Here is a 17,730-nt window from a genome sequence, read left to right on the forward strand (position 1 = left end):
AAAGTGAGTAGTCACTTTCATGTACATGCACATGGGCACACATTACACATCTGAGATAATTTCAGTAGGCTTCTGACCTTTTATAATCCCAGGCTGTCAGTGTAGATAAGACCAACCCTCCCCTTGACTGCTGTGCCCTGCCCCTCTTCTCCCTGTTGCTCTGTCACTAAACACTAATGGCAACCCAATCTGTCAATAGGGTAAACTCTAGTCTAATAATACCTGTTCTCCTGGAAGACAGAGATTAGGATACCAAGAAAGGAACCCTGCTCCTTTCATATCCTTTGCCCTTGTTGGATTTGTATCTAGGTTGGCAGGAACCTTGAAAGGACCTACATGGCTAGAAACCATGTGCAGGGGAAGATAAGACAACTCGATGATCTATTCATGATGGTAGACTGCAAAATGCATCCAAAATCCATCCAAATTGACTGGAATTATATTTGCTTTTGCACCTGTGTGCAGACTCAGAACTTGTGTGTATGTGTCAGGTAGTATTGTGATGATGTCCAAGTAAATCACCTGTGTATGTTTGTTTGTTGTCAGTGCCTGGAAACATTGATGAGCCGTCAGATGGACATGCAGCTGTTCATTGCAGACGGCTGTAAGGAGGCTCTCCTGGAGGAGAAGAGACGTTTTTGCTTCCTGGTGGACAAACACTGTATGTTCTCCTACCAGATCGCTTCCTTCCACGACAAGGTACAAGACACTCCTGCTCTTTTTTATGTTGGAATCAATCAGCGAAGTTTGCTTTTCCTTGACAGAACACTTTACTAGCTTACATGTGGTGTTGGTGAAAAGCTATTCACATATGACAACTGTTCTCATCTGATCATATTGCTGTATGTCACGCAGAGTAAACCTAATCAAAACACCAGCTAGGAAATGTATTCCAAAACCCACAACGCGTCATGTTACCATAGTGATGAAAATGTCTTCACTGTATCTACAGATTACTCATTTTTGTCTTTTAATATCTTTCCTTATGTCCATGCCTGCTGGACAGGCCAGAGACATACTGACGGCAAAGCTGAGCAGCTGGCAGGACCAGTGCAACGATGCCACCAACATGCCAGAGAGCATCTTGTCCATGATTGAGGGACTGAGGACGCCGGTGTCCATCACACCGCTGCCCTCTCCCTCCCCGTCACACCGCAGCGTGGTACGGTGGGAGGGACGAGGGTGGAGATAAAGACATATTCTCGTGCTAGATATGTTGCTGCCTCATCTCATAGTGTATTTTCTCTTAAGTGGACAGTGTGGTTCAACACAGTATCTCAAAATCAATACATGACAGAAACCTAATAATTACTCTTAGTTAACTACAGCTACAGAGTAGATGATGTGATTAGATTTCAGAGGCGCCTTGCTGTATAAGTTTGCATATTAATGATGAGAAAATTCTTTGGAGTGTGGAGTTGATATAAATACCTCACATGCTATGCTGAAATAGAATATTTAATCATATTTATTTCTCTCTATCTCTTTTAAAAATTAATGCATATATGAATGACTTTTGTTAAGCATGATGTAGTTTCATGTTTGCATTAATCTAACCCCCTTACATATGTTTAGTATATCCCATCCATCCAACTTGGTAAACACGCTTTATAGGTTTATGTTTATTACTGTCACCAGTTGTGTTTTTGATGCCTCAAACCTGCACAGTTGCCAATATGCTAACGTTATGATTAATGTTCCTTTGACAGAACATGGCTGCTCCACCGGCTCCACCTCTGAAGCCTCAGACCAGTCCTTTGGCTAACATGTTCACCCCGGAGAACAGCACTACTAGTGTAACCGCCACTACCAACAACAGCACAGGTATTATTATTATGGCACTGGTTTTCATTTGGCACCTCCCTCTCTGATGCATCGTCAAGCGTGTGCTTTTGAAGACAGCAGCTGGCCGTAATCTTGCCTAGAACAATAGCATCTGTTTCACTTGGGTCTGGATTTGGGTATTGCTTTTTTAGATCTTTCATCACTACCAAATCAAATGGTATCAAATAAATGTTGTATCATAAATGCTAGTTATAAATGACTAGTTATAAACTTCTCACTATTACTCTTCATCCTCACCTTTCATCCTCCCTCCCTTCCAGATCATGGGAACAGCGAGGAGAGCAATCTCGCCAGGTCTGTGTCTGTCGCGACGGGTCTCAACAACATGGTCAAGAGGCCTCGTGTGCGCACCATCTTCCCCCACGCTGCTGGCAACAACAGCACGCTGCTCAGCTTTGACGAGGGCGACATCATCATCCTGCTCATCCCCGATGAGAGAGACGGGTGGATGTACGGTGAAATGGAGAAGAACAGAAAGTGAGTCAAAGCACACGTGTTGCATTCAGCTATAATCACACAAATAAGGAAGGTTATGTGCACTTGCAGTAGTGTACATAGGAACATGATTATATGTGTGATGGACACACTCACAATTAGGATATACTTCAGCCACCTCATACATCAAAAACAACAATTATTCCTTCTTATGTGGAATTTACTATAATCCCTACCTACCTCATCATGGCCTCATCATCTGTCGCTTTAAACATGCTTGTTATGTTGCTCTGTTCTGCTGCCAGTCAGGTGATTGATTTGAGCTAGACTGCACTGTCCTAACTGACCACATGGTCCCTAGCCTGATTGAAATGCCGGCCATGTACACATACACACACACACAGCTCTCTGCTCATCAAGTGCTGCCTGAGCTGGAACACTCACTGATAAGGAAATCAAAGTAAAGTATGGCCTGAGGGTGGGATGTACGATAGCGGACTGGAGTGAGGCAGAGAGAGAAGTTCAGAGTACCACCTGCTCTCCCACACAGACAGGCGCCAACCAAGCCTGCTCTCCCCAGGTCTCTGATGTCTGACTTTTTAAACAGGGATTTGATCTGAAGCCCTTGGAAGTGTGTTTTTGAATTTTAATCATTCATCAGGTTTGATCTTTATCACTATCAAGGGAAATTACCTGGCAAATTCTTCCAAAAAACTGATCAAGGGCAGAAAAGAATCATTTTTGAGTTGTTTTCAAAAGTGAGACTGCCACAAAGTAAAACTTTGGTCTTGCTGCCTTGCTGCTGCAAGCGGGGCAAACTAAAGTGCCTAAAGGCTTAGAAAGTGTATATCATCATGTTTATCAGAACACATCATCTGACAAGATTGACTTCATGTCCTGCAGGAGGTTGGGCTTTGATGCATTTGGGGCTCTTGCTGGGTTTCTCCCTTTGTCTCATATCAGCTTTGATAGTGTATCCCGGCAACTTGCCTGGCAACAAGTAGACTGATTCAGATACCCACACACAGTACTGACGGACTGAGGAATGAATGTCAGCAACACAGAGCTACATTTGAATCACAGTGAGTGAGAAATGCTCTAGTAATAGATAATACACCACGTCACCAAATGACAAAGACTAATCTCTGACTTGTGATAATGCACACAGTATTATCAGCACAGTCACTTTCCCCACGTAAATTTGATCCTCCTGTCTTATTATCCAGACAAGGTTGTTAGACTTTTCTTTTCTTTTCCAGGAAGCCACTAGGGAAAGTGAACACCCCTAGCCACCAGTATTAGTGAGCTGTCCTTGAGCAAGGTTTTTTTTTTTTTTTATCAATGCCTAGTTGTTTCAGTGAACCTGTTTAGTGGCCAACAGTAACACTGATGCTGGAAACCAGCCTGTGTTCTCAGTGGAAAACCCTTCCCTAAATAAATAAAAGCTATTATTAATATGAATGTGATTGAGTGAGGTGTATTTTCCAGTTGGACTTGAGAGTCTTTTTATCTGAGATACACGAAGGAAACACCTGCTCTTCAGACCAAATGAGCAAATATTAACATTTATCCACATGGAAGGAGAAGCTGACTGGCTACATACTGATTACAGACAATCTTGTACCCGAACAGCACAATGACACACAGTCCTTGGCCTGAGCTTGTGACAGAGATTAGCTGTTACTCATTTTTCTGTAAACATTTCATTCTCTCATGTAAATTCATTTATATTCACGCTGAAATAAACAGTTTTTATCAGAGCAAGGTGAGAAATTGTAGGAGCAAAGTCGCTTTAATTTAATTTAACCATTTGACACGCTTCATCATGTTGTTCTCGCTGTGTTTTTCAACTCCATAACGAAGTCAAGTTTATTTTGGTGTGCGTGTGGGCAGTAACAACAGGCTGCCTGGTTTCTCTTACTGAGGCCACTAGAAACCCCATAGGTCCCTGATGCCTTACTGAGACGTTGACTCATTTATTAGACAAAGATTCATTCAAGTTCCAAACAAACACTTGGCACTTGGGTGTCAGCTCAGTGGATTTGAGATAAAACGTTGATCACAAGAGCTCGATTCATTCAAGGCACTGATTTCCCTTGCATCTCAGAAAAGATGGAAAATAATCAGGCTCCAACCAACAGGGAAGACTTGTTGTTCAGAAAGAGAAAATATACAAAATATGCAAATCAGAGGCATTCTTTCATCAGGAAGTCTTTTCTATGATGGACTCCAGCTTTCTGCTACCATAGTTACCATAGGCATTCATCCACACAGTAAAGTAATAGCTCTGTAATATCCCAACAATACCCAGTGTGGGAAATTAGAGGCATATCTGCCCCTATAACTGTCTCTTTATCCCTTCTGTCTGTATCTTCTAGTTAAAGATGGAGGAAGGCACTTAATAGAGAGCAGAGCAGCAGAGCTCTTCACCAATCATTTAGAGAGGTTTTCAGATTCCTGTTCAATGAGAGCTGATAGGGGAGGCTGGCAGCAGGGTAGACCGCAGATGTAATCATCCCTAACTTGGCTTCTCTCTCTTTGTCTCTGTCTCAGCAGGAGGGGCTGGTTCCCTTCATCATACTGCCTTGCACTCTCCGAGCCACTCGTGAATAACAACAGGTAAGGAGACTCCACGTTGCAGCTAACGCACACACACACACACACACACACACACACACACGGCAGGTTTCATGTTGCAGCCAGCTGTATTGTTGGCAGTGTTTCCTCTAGTTACCCCTATTAGAGTGATAACCTTTCTAATCCTATGGGGGACTCTCCCATTCCTCAACCTTTGATTCCTGTTGTGCTCAAGTCACATTCTGCTTTCTGTCTCATTTAGCCACATGAAAACCTGTAGTTTAATTTTTTATTAAACACTGTGTGTGTTGTATTACGTAACAAAACGCAATGTGAAGCAGAGGGCACTCATGAAAGCAGTGATGTTTTTTTTTTAGGATTCACAGACACTGATAAAACTTTAAAGTATTTTTTGCTCATATATAGATTGTGTAGCCATCAAATCTGTGTAACTGAAATGAATATAAAATTGGACTTTTCACACCAGCCCAGCAAAATATCAGGAAACAGGATGTTGTGTGCTGATGAATACATTTTGCTGCTGATGAGAGAGAGAGAGGGAGAAGGTTGAGAGAGTCGACTCCAGGCTTTTCTTCAAAGAGACTAATCCCTGTCGGATTAATTTATTAGATCTTAATGTACTGCACCTCCCACAGAGAGGCTGCCAGCCAACTGCTAACACTCACAGAAACACAAAGTTTAAACTATAACCAGCGCTGGGGACAAAACAATACACATATGCATCCTTGTCCTTTTGTCCTCATGAGGAACCTCCACTAACCATATTAAGTCTGCATCCCGTAACTTTAATCTTAAAATCATGCCTATAAAATCAACGTCAACTTTAAGATTAAGCTTAATTTAAACACTAATCCTAAACCTGTCCCCCCTCTTCATCTTTCATCCTTTCTTCTCCTTTTTGTTTTTACCCTATCCCCCTCATCTCCCATCACATCCCTCCTGTTTCTCTGCCTCCTCTACAGCGTGTCTGTTGCACCATACCGCAGTAGAAGTGTGGTCAACCTGCACCATCAGGACACGGAGACGGACGAGGCGACCATGGTGCTCCCCCCCACGGACTACTCTGACAGCCCGCAGCGTAACCCCATCAAGAGCAACACCTCATCCACCAGCACCGTCACCATAAATAACAACCACCAGCACTCCCCCACGCCCTCAGCGGCCTCCTCCTCCTCGTCCGATCACAACACGGTCAGTCAGCGGGGCGGTGACTCAATTTATGTGCATTCATCTGACATTTTCTCTGCTTTGGCAAGAGTTTCATCCATGTCTAAAATCTTCCAGCAAGCCTTGTACAGTTAAACCCTGCCTTTTGAAAATGACTGTTCTAAGAAATTTAATCAGGCCAGAACAATTTGACCCGCTGTCTTCTACCAGACCTTCCTACTGTGCTGTTGTAGTGCTCTGATAGGAGTGACAATGTGAAGTTACGTCTCATCTGATACCTGCTGCATGGCTACTGTACCCTCAGCTGTGCAGCCTTATCTTCACTGCTGATGACAGTAACTGTGTGTGTGTGTGTGTGTGTGTGTGTGTGCGCGCAGGTGGTGTCACATGAGCTTTTTATGTCTGCACTGGAAACCTGACAACACACTTACACACTCTCAGCATCAACCTGACACATACACCATTAAAAAAAACAATTATTGAGACTCAGGGACAGTTTAACACTGATGTTTGAAGTTGGTGCATTGGCTATGGTGTGTTGCATGTGAGGCGCAAGGACAGACTGAAAAGTGCTTGTTCTGGATAATTTCCTTTCTCTCCAATGATACTGATTTAAACCTATTTTCTAAATACTTATGCTTTTGTCTCATATTTGTATTTGCAAGACAAGGTAGCACATTTAGTATGTCTCTTGGAAAAAAAAACCACAAAATATCATCAGCTTTGAGAAGCATACAAAAGCAGGGATTTTCCTGGCTCAGTATGAGGCGAGTGTGGTACATAATGTTGGAGATAGGAACCCTTATGATATATACAGTAAAAACAGCAAAAGTGTTACGTTACTTTCATTATATGTGAGGTTCAGGTTACTAAAAAAGGCACCTGTCGCTCCTTGAAAAAGCAAGTTCACTTGGGTAGAAAAGGCCAATCAGGTGGAAACTTTAAATTGCCCATAGGTGTTAATTCGTGTAGGAATAACCTACCCGGTGTATAACCCTGAACAGGATAAGCAGGCAGAAATAGATGGATGGACTTTGACGCTAGACTTTGAAGACTCACCTTAGCTTAAGATAGGCATAGAAACCTGTTTTTTTTTTCAGGGTTAAGGTTATGGACCAATCCTCACATGACTGTAGCTGATGAAGACAGAGGCTGAGGAGGGCACAGCTGTAAAGAAGATTGCCTTTGTTACAATAATCCCTGGTGCACTGATAATGGGTCTCCCTGAGACTCTGCATCAGTAAGAGGCTGTAACACTGGGACAGACATGAGAACAGAGTCTGGGACAGGTTGTGTGACTGAAGTCTCAAAAGGTGCACACACAACACTCTCACCTAATATAATGATGAATGAAGCTCTCTGTGTCTCAGCAGCAGTTCACAAATATCATCATACAGTACTTTATTATCAGTATATTAATAACACATCTTTGCAGTCTTTTCCAGTTCCAGCATAGTCCATATTCTACCATTTGCATACTATGCAAAGTCTCAGTCAAACTTGCGGTTTCTCTCTTGTAAAGCTTCTTTAGTTCCCCTGTGCTGAATCAATGTAAATGTGTTGCAGTACGTCAGGGTCAAATGCACCTGCCCTGTCTACACAATCATCTGCACACACTCCCACATCACACTGACACTGCTGTTCCAGACTGTAGACTTTTGATAACATTTCACACTTGGCAGCCATTGTTGTGCTTAAAACAACACACAATAACATGCACACAAATGTTCAGTGTGTGATTTGTTCCACATTTACTGTCTACTCCAGTGGCTATATCTGGTTAATCATACATAGCTATAAGAACAGCCTCATTATCTCCTTACACATTCCTAACAGAAGATTACTTTAACTTACCATATGGACTGGAATTGAAATACTAGATGATATGGTCCCAATATAAATATACACTGACTACAGACTCCAGAGCCATCACATAAACAAAACACACACACAGATCAGATGGAGCCACTGTGGCTATTCTGGTAGGTTGTGATGTTTGCCCCAGATAGAAGTTCAGTGGTCAGATGGCAAAATAAGATACTTCTCTCTTTCTTGCCTCTGTAGTATGTATTATCTCATCTGGCCCACTGCCCCATTCAGGCATACAGTACTAGTGTGTGTGTGTCTGTGTCTGTCCACTGTCAGACCAGGCAGTCTACATCCGGCTTACATCTCTCAGCCACTGGCTCGACATTATGGTGGAATTCCACTCTGAGTGAACCTGATACCCACCTTCCCTCTGTTTCTCTCTCTTTTTTTTCATTCTTTCAGTTTCTCTCGGCATTGTTTGTCTATCTCCACATCTAAACACTTGTCTCTTCATCTTCAGTACATACCTCTCTCTCCCTCTCTCTCCTCTCTCTCTCTCTCCTCTCTCTCTCTCTGTCCCTCCCTCCTTTTCCAGGGTAAGTAAGGGTCACTTGCAGGGTAGTTTGTCCTCCATTCATTTCTAGTGGCTCAAAAACCCATGCTTAAACTCTATTCAAAACACACACACATCCCAGAATAGACTTGCGTGTGGGAAAAAGTTCTCCACAGCTACAGTAGACTATAATACACTGGTTTATGTTCAGCTCAGTGTATGAGTGGGCGGCCGAGGTTGTGTGTTGGTGTGTGCACATTTGCGCACATGTGTTTGGTTCGTTAGCGACTAGCTGCAACTTTCATAACGTTAATATCAGTATGATGTGTGTGCTGCATCAGTTTATGTGCTTTTCAGGTAATTAGCTTTGAATGAATACGGGCAAGTGGAAAGGAGTGTGTTTTCTCTGCACTGATGTGAGCGAGTATGTAAGAGAGAGAGTTAGTTTGATTTTCCGATAATACTGTATGTTTGTTTTTCTCTTTGTGTTGTTGTTGGGTTTTTTCCCTCTTTATTAGTTGATAATTCTGTGTTGTAAAGAGGAGCCGAAATCATAACATCTGTATTTTCACTCTGCTATTTTCACATATTGTCACTTGCTTGGTATCATGGAATTGATTGGCGTCTGTATCAAAGCCTTTTTTTCAGTGTTGCGTGTTGGTCCAGAGAAGGAAAGGTGAGAGGAGGCAGGAGGGGTGGGGGAGGTGGGGTTACCCTGGAATGCACTGTCACTATGAGAAAAAATGCACCCTCACTGGTTTGGTCCTTTGTGTAGAGGAAAAGATAACGACTCAAAGGAATGAATATATTTAGAGGATGGAGAGAGAGAGAGAGCGAGAGAGAGAGAGTGATCTGAGTGATTGAGATCTTCAGAGAGAGCTAGAGGAGAGCAGGTATGGTTTTGACCTCAGAGTTGAGTATCAGTGAAAAGGGAAGGAAATACAACAACAGGTGGAAAAACCTGTTGACACTCAAAGTTTAAGAGAGTGACACAAACCTAGTGAAGACATTCTTGGTTCTGACTGAATGTATCGCTACTTTAAACTGCAATTTAATACTTTAATAGTCAGTCCATGTGAGTAAAGACACGTCCTCTATCAGCCCTATTTATCGCTGCATGATTTCTAATCCAAACATCTGTAAGCAGAGGGCAGATGTGAAACTGTGTGGGTCCTGTGGGAGAAAACAGTGGCCACAGTGAGTGGGATTGTGCCTCAGCTGAGACACTGTACAGCAGCGTCAGTGACTCTATCCACTCCTGACCTCTTGTGGAATCTGTGCAGTACTGCAGGTTGTGTTCTGGAAGTCATTTTAAATCCAGGGCAGCGCCTGTTGACGGGAAGATCAACAATTTATGTTGAGCACGTACCCTGACAAACAGTTTATAATACCATGGCTGTGTCCGAAATCACTCCCCAATTCACTCATTCACCACTCCCCTGTGTAACAGACTCCAAATAGTTTTCTCTATAGTGAGCAGTAATCTCAGATTTTGGCATCATTCACACATCATCATTCTTTTTTGTTCAAATGTGGGAGTTCCAACCTTAGATAAAGTTGGACAGTAAATGTAGAGCACCACACAGTAAATAGGGAGTAATTTTGGACATTGCTCATGTTTACATTTCTGGTGTGTTTCACAAGAAGATAAGACTTTTTTTTTCTGGGTGCAGCAGAAAGGAGGAAACTCAGTTGATGCGAAATACACAGTCTGGCAGGTCCAGCTTCTGTATGCATGTGTCTGTATTTGTGCAGGTCCTTTTCTTCAATTTTGTTGTGTGTGTCACATAGTTTGCAAGATGTAAACAGGACCCACAAAGTACAGGCATGACTGACTGTAAATGCCATATGCATCTATAACAGACTTCAGTCCACAAAGATGTGTAAAACCAGTAATGAAATTTATATGAATATGACAGCTCTGTGAAAAATGGCTGTGAGACATTCTCAGTGGTTTGTTTAGATACAGTGCCACTGACTTTGGCTTGTCATAAGAAAACTTTATGCAACCGATCATGGGAACAGACTTGAATTTCCAGAAGGTCCAGATTCCACTCGCTGTCTCGTGATATGACACAGCACGCTGTCTTTCTCACGCTTTCCCCCACTCATCCATTTATCCACTGTGTTTAGTCCTTCTGCAGTGTGTGTGTGTGTGTGTGTGTGTGTGTGTGTGTGTGTTGGCAGATAGTGTACATCAAACACCTGTAAATGCACCAAACATGGCAGAAAAGGTGGTGATAGAGGCATTCATAGTGAAAATCACTGTGCAGTAGATTGTGTTTCAGCAAGTGTTGACCTTATGACCCAGAGTGATAGTGTATCTGTGTTTTCTCCACAGGCAAACCAGCCTAATGGCATCTCACGACCTCCACCCGCTTACCTTGCGTAAGTTACATAAGAACATGAACAAGACGACTTGCTTTCCTCTCTCTCACTCAGACATGCGCTCATCACTCTCCTCTTCTGCATTTTCACAGGGGAGGGAACCCGTTCGCCACAGTCAGACTACGTCCCACCGTCACCAATGACCGCTCCGCACCGGTCATCTGATCTGTCCACATTTCTACCCATCCTCGATTCCCGCAACTTCTCGTCAACCTTTCTGTGTCATCTAGCCAGGACACGCAGCCCTGCCCTGCCTTTACCTGTTTCAGCAGCTTCTCCTGGTCTGGGTGACACCAGACAAAACTTGGCCAGCACTGAAAAAGAAAAAAAAATGCCATTTGAATCTGGGTACCCCCTCCCACACACACACACATCTAACTGTTGCAAACTGTCATATGGAAGTATTTTGGGACTGTTCTATTTACAGAACAGATGCTCCTCTATTTAAAATCATGTATTTTCTATGTCTATTTTTGTCCTTCTGTGTGTGGTGGTGATATTTAAATGACCACAATATTGACCTGCACTTGAGAGACAGACAAATAAAAATGGTCAAAGAAAATATTGCAATGTATTTATGCTGTTCATGTCGCTTGTGCATCGTCAAAAATGACTGTTAGAAATAATTTCTGTTGCCATAGGACAGTAAGAGAATGTACTGTAGAGGACCTCTACATTTCACCCTCAGGTCCTTAAGAAAATGCTGCAACTCAGTGTTGATGCTAAAAGGATGTCGACTGTTGTGGCAAGGAGAGAAAACTGCAAACATTTTAAGAGATGCATCCGAAAAGGCACACAAGTGATCTTTACCCCAAAGTCCCTCTTGTATATATTTGTACAACAGATGCTATAAATATTGTCCTTTGCCACCTAACTTAATGTTTTTGTAGAGCTAGATCATCATGGAGACAGGACTTTTGCCTTAATGATCACATACACACCTACTGTAAAATATTATTTCCATGTTGCATCCATCAGATTGTGGACATGAGTTGTGACAATCGCCTCGTCTTCACATACACAGTGCAATCGTATCTGCTTTTTAAGACCATGGTTTGTACACTGCTTTGGTCTTTGGCCCACATTACATCCTTAATAGAATTTGCTGTATGAAAAATAAAGATTTATTTCCTCAATTTGCTGTTCAGTTTGTCATCATGCACAAGTAATCTAACTATAATTAGTGTTATTATAATGCATTTCTTTGTTTATATAAAAAGTAACAGCATATTCTGTGCATTCACAGAGAGTGATGTAAAAAAAATCAACTCAGAAATTTAAGTAGCATTCATTTTTAATTACAGTAACTCATATATAAAAAGTAAGAACCTCAATCATAAGAGCGTGCGTAGTGTGTTTTCTAAAGCAAGAAGATTTTTTTTACATCCCTCCCACCCAGCATCATCTCTTTTCTTCTGCCATGGACAGTTATATAACATCTCGCTGTGATGGAAGACATAGACATGGAGATACTGCAGATACAGGGACATAGACATTCTTGATTGATTGTCTGGTTGGGAAGAATGGGGGCAGAGGGTGACTTGTCACAGAGTACTAAGATAAAAATCCAGAGATTACACACATTATTGAGAGATTTCTTCAGCTTTCGCTCTCAGCATGCTTCCTTGAAGTGAAACTCTGCACGTTAAAAGGACAAGTCCGCGCGCCACCGCGACGCGAGAGTTTCGCTTAAAAGTAGGTAAAAGTCCGAAGTCAAACAGTGATTGAGGTTGTAAAGTCGAGGGCGTTTTCCGATTGTATGTACCTGAGGTCTGCATTGGCCCTGGAAAAGCACAACCCAGCAGAATAATCATCAAACAAACGGTCAGTGCAAATATGGCCCCAAGAAATAATATCAACAAAAACAACAGACAAAATGCTGCAGGCCTCCTGTCTGACACGAGTCCATTATTTCAGCCGGGACAGTTCATGTCCAGGGATCTTCACACATATTTCTTTCTTTTTAAAAAAAAAAAAAAAAACATCTGTTCGTCTTATTCAATGTCACAATTGGCCAAAAAAAAAAAAAAAAAGAACAAAACATTTCAAAAAAGTTTGCATTTCCTTAAAAAGCTAATACATCAGTGATCAACATGGATGCTGTTACTAAGCTACTAAGCACAGTGTTACCCAAAAAAAAAAAAAGTAAGCAGTCTGCCAGGAAATTAAAAAAAAAACTGAGAGGAAAAAAACCTCAGGCAAAAAAAAAAAAAAAACTACATGTACCTTGGTTAATTCTGGCTTGTCAAAACATGAAGGAATCTGCTCAGATCCTTGGATAACTGAGCTAAATCTACACAAGAAAATCATGACTGATGGAATCTCTGATGCTCACTCTGCATGTGGTGAAGGCACTGACAACAGCTGGACGCTTACAGACGCTAGAATACATCCTCAACTAGCAGGTGAAAACAGATTTCTACACGTGCCTCTAATAAAATCCCACATAATAATTCATGGTATTATCTTGATCATTTGTTGTACAGAACATAATGGCAACAGCAATGTGCAATATTAAGAAAAGATAACACAAAAAAGACACAAAAATGCTGGATTATGTGTGTGTGTGTGTGTGTGTGTGTGTGTGTGTATGGGAGCACAAACATGTGCATGAGAGCTGTGTTTGGTCCCTCTAGCCAAAGGTGGCACCACAGTTGGGACACCTTCTCTGACGCAGTGCGAAGCAGAAGAGGATGCCCAGAGGGAAGAAGAAGATGGCACACAGGATCCCCAGGCAGGTGAAATCGTCCTCCAGGACACCAACTCTGCAACACGCACACACACACACACACACACACACACACACACACACACACACACACACACAAACAAGCATAAAGTGATTAGATGATGCAGGATTTTAATCACAAAAAAGTTGCAGCAGTCTGTCCAGTATCACATTGTCCAAACAACATTTTATTGAACATTTATCTGCACTCTACATTTATCTCTCACTCTATTATCTCCAATCTGAACCATGTCCTGAGATGAAAGAAAACTATTTTAAAATATCAGCAATTGTTCTTTAATTATTAATAAATCAGAAAGTAAAAACAGAAGTTGGATATTTTCCCAAAGCAAGAAAATTTTAATGCTTTCAAAGAAAAGACAATACAAAGTAGGAATGGGTTTTTTACCCTGTGTGAAAAGTAATTGATGATAAAGAAAAAAGAACAAATCATCAGAAGATGAAGCAACTTGTTTGAACGGAGTCGTGTCTGAGAGAAGCTTTAATCCACAGTCACGGTAAACAAAGAGCTAACTACAGTCTCATGACTGAACCACGCCGACCAGCATGCCCAGTAAATCTGCTGGAGGCCCCTGAGAAGGAATTGACAAATGCAACGTGTCGAACAGAGACCTTAAAGAGACAGGGAGATGAGAAGCTGCTGTCCTTTTGGAGATATCTGAATCTGATAATACTAGATTCTGCTGCTATGATAAACTGTCTTTAATATTATTAATATTACCCCAGCTCCTGAGACCAGGTTTCCCTAAGTAGTAGCATTCAGACTCGGACTGTGTGTGTGTTGGACTCCCATGGCACCACCACACCACACTGAGTGCTGCTGTGCCATGTTGTAAGTCTTTGCATTTGCACAACTTATTTGTACACCTTTGCCAGGAACTGTAGCATTCAGCATGACCATGATGCAAATCCTGACTAAAACTGTACCAGCTTTATTCAACTCTCTTGAATGTTTTACATACACAAAGTGTCAGGGAGCAGCATGTCTATGGTACAAAGTGCTATGTAGAACAAATGAACACAGTGGTAAACAGCCAGATAAGGAAAGGAATAGTAGCACGTGAGGTATTTCTGAGTTCTTTCAACTTTTAAGTAAATATTTCTAAAGCTGATTCTTATTCTGTATTCAGAAAAATTACACTGCAGTTTTTAGATGATTAGTAAGTCAAGTCACTGAACACCTGTCTCTCACTCATGACTGAGGTGTTCCTCTTTCTTTGGGACAATTATTAATCATACTACAGTAAATTTCAGAGACGACCGCTCATCAGTTCCAAGCAAACACATAAGCAACCATGTAAACTTTCAGCTCAAGTAAAGTCACCAGAGCAGGGTGTTCGTTCTCCTCAAGACAAAAGAAAAAAACAATCCTGCTGCAGTTCTGTGAAATTAAAAGCTACACAACCTGGTTCGAAAAGACAGATCTCATTATTCAAATTCAACCAATGTGGACTGTGTCCTGTAGCCACCTTTGACCCCCGTGTAGCCTGACCAGTCCTGTCACATGCCACGAGGCTCAGATCATCTGACTGACAGGATGTTGACTCAAGCACAGTGAAACTGATGTGAAACCTCTCTCTAAAACCGAAAGTCATATCCCCTCGACATCTGGTCACACTGTACTGTACATATAGGAACAATGAAAACACACATACAGTGCTCAGAGCCTGGGTTAGTCATGGCGAGCATGGGACACTCGTGTTTAACCACGTGCTAATAGACAGAGTTCGCTGTCAGTGAATGGTCTCATCTCATAACTGTGCGTGAACTAAAAACCATACGATCATTATCGCTCTCCATGATATACTGCGTGTGTGTGTGTGTGTGTGTGTGTGTGTGTGTGTGTGTGTGTGTGTGTATGTGTGTATCCTCACCTGCAGGCAGGGCAGCCTCCCACCACCACTACAGAGGGTTGGATAATGGTGTAAGTCCCAGCGTAGGGCTGCTGGGATACGGCAGGGGCCATCTGGGCTGATGGGTATCCTGTGGTTGACAAAGGGAAACAGCACACGTTACTGTGGACAGATAGTGTAAATTCTTATCTTCTATTTATGTGTGTATAAATGTGACTGTGCACATTCAGCAGTGACACATATTCACTTATCACTGTCAACAGGTTTGGCAACACAGTCAGAAAGTAGTGAGGTAGACAGTAACAGATGAAAAGGGACAGGACAAAAGGAAAAAAGGAAGTGACACTTTGCTTAAAGTTTAAGTTTGCTATTTTAAAGTCAAGCTTTAATCCAGGATTGAGTAATCTGGAATTTATCTGTTGGTATTAAAATAACACTATGTATAAATGTCATGTTACAGAGTGCTACAGTGTCCTTTGTGTGTTCAGTTATGTTCAGGACAGTGTAGTTTATAGGGATATAGAGACTTGATTAATTGTTACGAGGAATGTTCAAGCAATCATATCTTTCAGTAACACAGATCAATTTCTTTCTTTAATATTCAAAAGTTAATCAAGTTACTAAAAATAGCTGTTCTAAGAAAGTCAAAGAACAGGCTGTGATGAGTTATGATGTGTGTTTGTAGGAGTGTTGGGGATTCACTGGTTCATTTCACTAACACTCTCAGGCCATGTTGACTTTGCTTGTGTACATATGCAGTGATATTTGTGTGTCACAGTGAACTTTGATACCATATGTGCATTCCCTGAGATATTTACCAACACCTTTTGTCTGTTAAAAGCCCCTTCCTGTGAAAAGACTAAGACTCGAACTACATTATACTCAAACAGGAAATTACATATAATTACAGGAAATGAGACTTCATTTTAGGACTGCTTAACTTCCTTGAGGCAGTCGTTGCAGCTCTTATACAATCACAGTCAGATGATGACTGCCTCCTTCACATACAGCAGGACATACTGTATACAGTTCGATGCCTGTGGCGAGAGTAGGACGACTGTGCTCTCAAATGGTGCACAGTGCCAAAATTTCAACATTAACATATTTCACGTTCTGTTGCTTCCTATAAAAACACACTTAGGCATTTACGCCAGGTGATTGGCTGACACTGATAATCACGTGATTATGAAGTTCCTTGTTTATTTGTGGCTTGGCACTCATGGCACACAACAATAAAGCAGTAAAACATATCATCTAATTTATGCAAAAAACTGCACAGTATCAATACCTGACATAGCTACTGACATACTGCGCATGCGCGACACAGGAGCGGATAAACGACACTGATTAGTCCTTCGCACTAAAAACTTAAATGTCTCAGTTATGGCGTTTCATAATCTACATCTTTAAGCAAAAATACTTCGTGACGCACACAGTCTCCGAGCCACAACAAAGCGACATGAGCTTTCCTTTAAACGAAGACGGAAGTAGGAAGGTGTGAGAGCTCTCTTCCCGTCCGCGTAGTTTACTTTCTGGTAAATGTGTGGTGCCGCGTACGTGCGCGACATGAACGGGGCTACTTGCCTTGGCCGTCTGGGTACGGGTAGGGCGGCGGGGCCGGAGGCGGGATGGCCCCATAGCTCTGCTGCTGCGGGCCGTACTCATAAGCCCCCGGGACGGCGTTGTAGGCGGGAGGTCTGTCCTGAAGAAGAGGTTTGCTGTCCACCATCTCAGCCGACGTAATGCGTCCTCAAGTTGTCTCGTCCTCTGCCGTAAACTTAACTCCTCGGCGACAGAAAAAAAGGGGTCAAAACCGAACTCCGGTTACTTTGCTCCTGTTGCCCCAGAAGCCGAGCGACGCTGGCTGACACGCAGTGGCGACAAAAACAAAGAAAACAAAGAAAAGACGCTGCGCAAAAATGAAACTTCGTCCCTCTCCATGCGCCAACTTTGTCCCCGGCGGCGCAACAACCCCAAATATTTACCAAATGTTCACTTTAAAGACAGGAATGGTCTGAATGGGTCTGGTAATGGTTAACTTAACTCCATTTCCCTCCTCGCAGTTGGTCCTTTGGTACCAAAACAACAGTTACTTGTCATCGCAGCACCTTATAACTCAGCTGCAAGTCAGAAAGGCTTTTCCTTTCTGTCTGGATTGTCACAAGAGAAGAATCATGTGATGAGCTGCTGTAGCGCCTCTGCGCAGTGAAAGGCTTCTTAAAGTGACAGTTCATGAGAATAAAAGGCTGCGGTGCAGCTGCTGCATGCAGCGCACTGCAGAGCCAGGATCTTTATCACAGACATCACACGATTACCCCCAGTGCCAACCGATT

The 17,730-nt window shown here is 42.3% G+C and overlaps 2 protein-coding genes across 2 annotated transcripts in view; one reads left to right on the top strand and one right to left on the bottom strand.

The window, feature by feature from the left end:
- The window catches only part of baiap2l1b (BAR/IMD domain containing adaptor protein 2 like 1b), a 28,487-nt gene extending 16,556 nt beyond the window's left edge, over window positions 1-11,931 (top strand). The window contains exons 7-14 of the mRNA XM_018671392.2: window positions 547-699; window positions 1,007-1,162; window positions 1,710-1,824; window positions 2,106-2,322; window positions 4,837-4,899; window positions 5,841-6,069; window positions 10,749-10,795; window positions 10,888-11,931. Coding sequence (XP_018526908.1) covers window positions 547-699; window positions 1,007-1,162; window positions 1,710-1,824; window positions 2,106-2,322; window positions 4,837-4,899; window positions 5,841-6,069; window positions 10,749-10,795; window positions 10,888-10,960 — 1,053 coding nt within the window. The 3' untranslated portion in view covers window positions 10,961-11,931. The remainder of the gene's footprint in view (window positions 1-546; window positions 700-1,006; window positions 1,163-1,709; window positions 1,825-2,105; window positions 2,323-4,836; window positions 4,900-5,840; window positions 6,070-10,748; window positions 10,796-10,887) is intronic.
- Window positions 11,932-12,071: 140 nt separating this feature from the next.
- bri3 (brain protein I3) lies at window positions 12,072-17,570 on the bottom strand. Its single transcript, XM_018671409.2, has 3 exons — window positions 16,982-17,570; window positions 15,419-15,527; window positions 12,072-13,560 (listed from the first exon to the last, which is right to left on the bottom strand). Exons 1-3 carry the CDS (start codon window positions 17,124-17,126, stop codon window positions 13,428-13,430), a joined length of 387 nt encoding a protein of 128 aa, XP_018526925.1. The 5' UTR covers window positions 17,127-17,570; the 3' UTR covers window positions 12,072-13,427.
- Between the last annotated feature and the right edge of the window lie 160 nt (window positions 17,571-17,730).

Source organism: Lates calcarifer, linkage group LG11 (assembly GCF_001640805.2).
Source record: "Lates calcarifer isolate ASB-BC8 linkage group LG11, TLL_Latcal_v3, whole genome shotgun sequence".
Classification (NCBI taxonomy): domain Eukaryota; kingdom Metazoa; phylum Chordata; class Actinopteri; family Centropomidae; genus Lates; species Lates calcarifer.

Bases quoted from the DNA above. Each gene is read 5' to 3' on its own strand.
- bri3 (XM_018671409.2), bottom strand. From the start codon at position 17,126: ATGGTGGACAGCAAACCTCTTCTTCAGGACAGACCTCCCGCCTACAAC. The intron at 15,528-16,981 runs GCAAGTAGCCCC...TGTCAACCACAG, and splicing joins CCCGTACCCAGACGGCCAAG to GATACCCATCAGCCCAGATG. The intron at 13,561-15,418 runs GTGAGGATACAC...TGCGTGTTGCAG, and splicing joins GGAGGCTGCCCTGCCTGCAG to AGTTGGTGTCCTGGAGGACG.